The sequence below is a fragment of the Pinus tabuliformis genome, chromosome 1_2 (genome assembly GCF_031772625.1).
Source record: "Pinus tabuliformis cultivar Carrire ecotype Pingquan chromosome 1_2, CPIR1, whole genome shotgun sequence".
In the NCBI taxonomy this organism is placed as follows: Eukaryota; Viridiplantae; Streptophyta; class Pinopsida; order Pinales; family Pinaceae; genus Pinus; species Pinus tabuliformis.
In genome coordinates, this window is record NC_142298.1 from 778293161 (window position 1) to 778297564 (window position 4404).

Consider the following 4404-nt stretch of genomic DNA (forward strand, 5'->3'; position numbering starts at 1 on the left):
TATAAATGATAACTTCAAGTAACAAAATATTTATATTTTTATCAACTTATAATATTTATTATAAATTATATACATAATTTTTTCAAAATAAACCCAATTTATATCACATTTAAATAAAACACAAACTAATACAAAATATTCAAGATAATAAAACAGAATAGTCCAAGATAATTTCATGGCATAACCATAACCATTCTTTTACTTATCCAACTTTTCCATCCACGCTTATCTAACAAGATATTTTCTGAAAAGTGATTTACTTTTCACAATATATGACTCATGATATCTTCACGTATACAATTGAATTGCAGACTCTATATTATCGACCAGATACAATACAACTGATTACAAAGCATACAACGGAGAGTCAACAAATGCGGTAGTCAATTCTTGTGCTAAATCAAGAATTATCCTACACTATTATTTACAAAAAAAAATTATCCCCTTAGACACAGATCCCTACTGGCCATGCGAAGCTTTCCTGTAACACGGCTTTATCAAGGCCTTAATTTCGCCAACTCCTTACCTTCGTTATCGGATGAGGCAAGACGAGAAGCTATGGCAGAATGATACATAATGTCATGAAACATAGAAGTGTCCCGAAGGTTTTTTCTCAGTAATTTCGCCTTCTCTGGAGTTAAACGTCCCCTTTCAAACTTGGAACGCTTGGCTGGAGCCTCTCCCATTTCTTTTTCATCCTTGGATATCTTCTCCATGGCTCTTGTTTTCGGCTCTTTTATGCCACAGTCTGCCCATGGCTCCCAATCAGCCTGAGACCAACCAAAGAGAGGAAGCCACCATCTCATGGTGCTTCTCTTGTCAATTTCAGAAGGTAAAATAACATCCTCTTTTCTTCTTCTTCTCTTTCCCCACAATTCTCATTGTCTAAATGAGCTGATCCATCATTATTATGGGAGAAGCTGCATGCCCGTACGGAAACCCTTTCCCCAACTTTGTGGAAAAGAAAATTTCCGCCACCACAGAAAGCTCTGTTCTCAGAGGATGGCCTGCAAACCAAAATTCCACCTGAAATAACAGCCATTAATGCAAACCTGGCCAGATAGCAGAAAAACCAGAGGGAAATTAAATCACCCACTGCAGATGAACCCTACCTATCTGTTTATGCAAACCCGGCCATATGAAAAAAAAAAAAACCAAAACGAAATTAAATTACTATGTGATGAATGAATCCTGAAAGCCTACGATACAAACCCAGCTAGATAGCAGAAGAAAATTAAATTTCTCAGCGCAGATAAAACCTGGCAATCTATCTATATACCTACAATATCTAAAGATTTGTATATAGTCTCAACTCAGTTTGACGAAGATGTCAAACCCAGATGGCTTTCTTGAACTATAAGAAGGCTAAGAGATTGACTCCAAGGAAACAATCAACGCGTTTAGGATAAGGTTTGGTGTAAGGAGAAGAATTAACACGCGAATAATTCTTTGCTTCACGGGAAGCGTTTTGTCGTGTTGATAAACGACAGGGGTGGTGTTTTTCATGACAACTGTAAAGGCAGTTGTCTTCATAGGCCTACATTTCCACTTTTTAATGCCTTTTCCATGCACTTTCTCCGTTCATGGCACATCCCATCCCCCGAATCTCTAGATATTTAGGGATACTGTTTCATGTCAAGTCATGCAAATGAAATTTAAGTAATACTTTTCTTTACTGCAAGACCGACTCGGATCTGGATCAAAGGCCTGTGTAATTTGTCGCTGTGACTACCGAATGGCAGGTGAGAATGGAATGTCAGATCGTTTATTTGAATATTCGTAAACCGCTGCTTGAAATTTTGAATTTGTTTCTGGATCTTGGAGATTTTTTCTTTTTCTTGGCTAGTGAGATTGGAATTCAGTACTTTTTATTGCAGAATTTACAAATTCCTATTGAAATTTAGAATTTGATATTCGAGTTTGGCATTTTTCATGTTCATGGTGACTTCATGTTAGGTTTATTTTGAAAACAACCACGCACATAGAATAGAATTTCCATCACGGTCATCCAAATTTGCTATTGAAATTTGGAATTTGATATTCAAGTTTGGAATTTTTCATGTTCATGGTGACCTCATGTTAGGTTTATTTTCAAAACAACCACGTACATAAAATATAATTTCCATGAAGGCCATCCAAATTTGTTATTAGATTTTTTCGCTATTCATTGGAATTGTATTTATATTAGAATAAAATACAATGGTTCGGTTTTACTCTTTATATGAAGTTCATGGAAATATCCAAAAAGTAAAAGCGGAGGAAAATTAGAATTGATTTTATTAAAAATAAAATAAAAAAACATATAATATAATAAATGTTTTTTAAAATAGTGTGATCCAAATAAAATAAAGTTCTTGAATTTTTTTTTTTTAATATCTTTCAAATTATTACCCTAAGTTGGTACAACAAAAAGATGATCTTTTATTAACTAAGAAAAATAAAATTACATTTTTCTATGTTAATGAATATTTTTGAGATAAAAAGACTTTAGACACAAAACTAAAAACTAAAATGCAGTATAAACGAACTGATCTACATAATATAGGAGCAAATATATTTAAACAGACATTTATTACACTAGCTGATCTTTTTGCCCATCTCATCCTTTTTTGCACCTTCTGCCGAACATCTGAAACTGGTTATATAGGAACCGTTGCCAAAACATTTTCTACGACCACCTGGGTGATTATTTATCAGAAATGGAGCTCTTTGTAACATGGACTCTTTTTTTACCCTCAACATCATATGAAATATGCATACTAATAGGGACAGGGTCCTACTAAACCTATATAACTGACCCTGTCGGCGGTGGTGAGACCTGTTTTGGCTGATATCCAGAGTGAGCCATATTTCTTGCATCATGTTGGGCTTGGGGATTCTCTTTAATTTCTTCTTCCTCCTAAAAAATGAATGAACCTAACAATTGCCATCCTTTTGGACCATTTGGTTGCCTCTTTTTCTTTTTTGGTGTTTTCTTAGCCTGTGGGCAAGTATTCTGCAAATGACCTGTTTGAAAATACTAATGAAATCGGAATGTCATGATTTCATATTCCAAGACACTCAAAGTTATTATGCTTCAACGTTATATGGTTTGGAAGTGCTTTTCTTAAGTGAAGAGACATTTTTTTGTTCTTCCCATATCTCATTTTTTGCATTTACCTAATGCATTTTGTATGCCTTCAAAAAATTTATGGTACAAGAAAGGAAAGGGAAGGTTTGGAAGCACACCCAAATTGGCATGCTACTGATCACCATTGTTGAGGCATCAAACTCCAGAAACCATGGGGTGATGAATAAACCTACATTTCCCCAAAACCATCGTCTTTCCTATAAAAACTATTCCAAGTCCTTCTGAGTGTCAAATTGGTTTATGAAGAATCCTTTGGAGCACAAGTATATGGCACAATTTGATGTTCATAAGAAGAAGATCCATTAGGTAAGAAATTTTTGTTTTGGCCAAAACCCACTGAATCTACAAATAATTTCCCTTTTCGGAAGAGAAGAAAAAATAGTAGAGACATCTTCTTTGTTAACCTCCACACTTGGGACATGTTCCATTTGGTCAAGAATATAGGGACCTCACACAATTTGGGGTTGATTTGCAGATCTAGAAGCTCCTCTTGAATTTCTTCTTTGAAAGATACGACTGTTCCATTTAATGTCTTGGTATTATGACCACCTCCACATATTCTATAATTTAGTATTATTGTCTAATTTCTGGATATAATTGTTTCTTTGAGCAAGGATACGTCAGGGAGAAAATTCCCCTTATATTGTAGACATTGGAATTTTATGGGTATGCCCCATTTCTCTTCAATGTTCTTTTTAAGGGATAAAACCAAGTCTATGGTTTTTCCCATTCAATATTATATTTACCCCACATGTTCCTGATGAAAATATGAAATTTTTCTTTCCTTTTTCTATTTATTCTCGAGAGAGGTGGTGACATTTGAAAGGGGCAAATTATAGGGGATTCCCTACTCTAGAAAATGCCAAGACTACACAAAATCACAAGGAGGCATAACTGCAAAAGAAGGAATTGTATAGGGGCTGATCGGCCCCAGTAATGGCACGAGCCTCATAACCCTAGGGGACAAAAACACAGTACATTCCAGATGATACATATTGCATATAGAAAGAAAAAATAGGTATAGGGGAGCATATCAAAGTAACTTGACCTTTGATTGGCCCATACCTAAAATAAAAACTGAAGTTCTCCTTCCACATGGGTGGCGAGGCACCTAGAGTCATATTTGAAGAAAAGAGTCATCCGCAATAAAGACACCTCGAAACTGCCTACCACAAAATTGGTACCTCCTTTGTTTTCATCTTGCCTTTACCTTTTAGCATCTTCAAGAACAAATGACCAAAGCCACACATGGAGGCACAAGATTTAGAAGAAAA

The 4404-nt window shown here is 35.3% G+C and overlaps 1 protein-coding gene across 1 annotated transcript; it reads right to left on the reverse strand.

The window, feature by feature from the left end:
- Positions 1-293: 293 nt before the first annotated feature.
- On the reverse strand, positions 294-1337 carry LOC149208172 (uncharacterized). The gene is made up of 2 exons (XM_089394023.1): positions 1175-1337; positions 294-1052 (listed from the first exon to the last, which is right to left on the reverse strand). Exon 2 carries the CDS (start codon positions 804-806, stop codon positions 498-500), a length of 309 nt encoding a protein of 102 aa, XP_089250149.1. The 5' UTR covers positions 807-1052; positions 1175-1337; the 3' UTR covers positions 294-497.
- Between the last annotated feature and the right edge of the window lie 3067 nt (positions 1338-4404).

Coding starts and splice junctions, on each gene's coding strand:
- LOC149208172 (XM_089394023.1), bottom strand. CDS start 806: ATGAGATGGTGGCTTCCTCTCTTTGGTTGGTCTCAGGCTGATTGGGAG.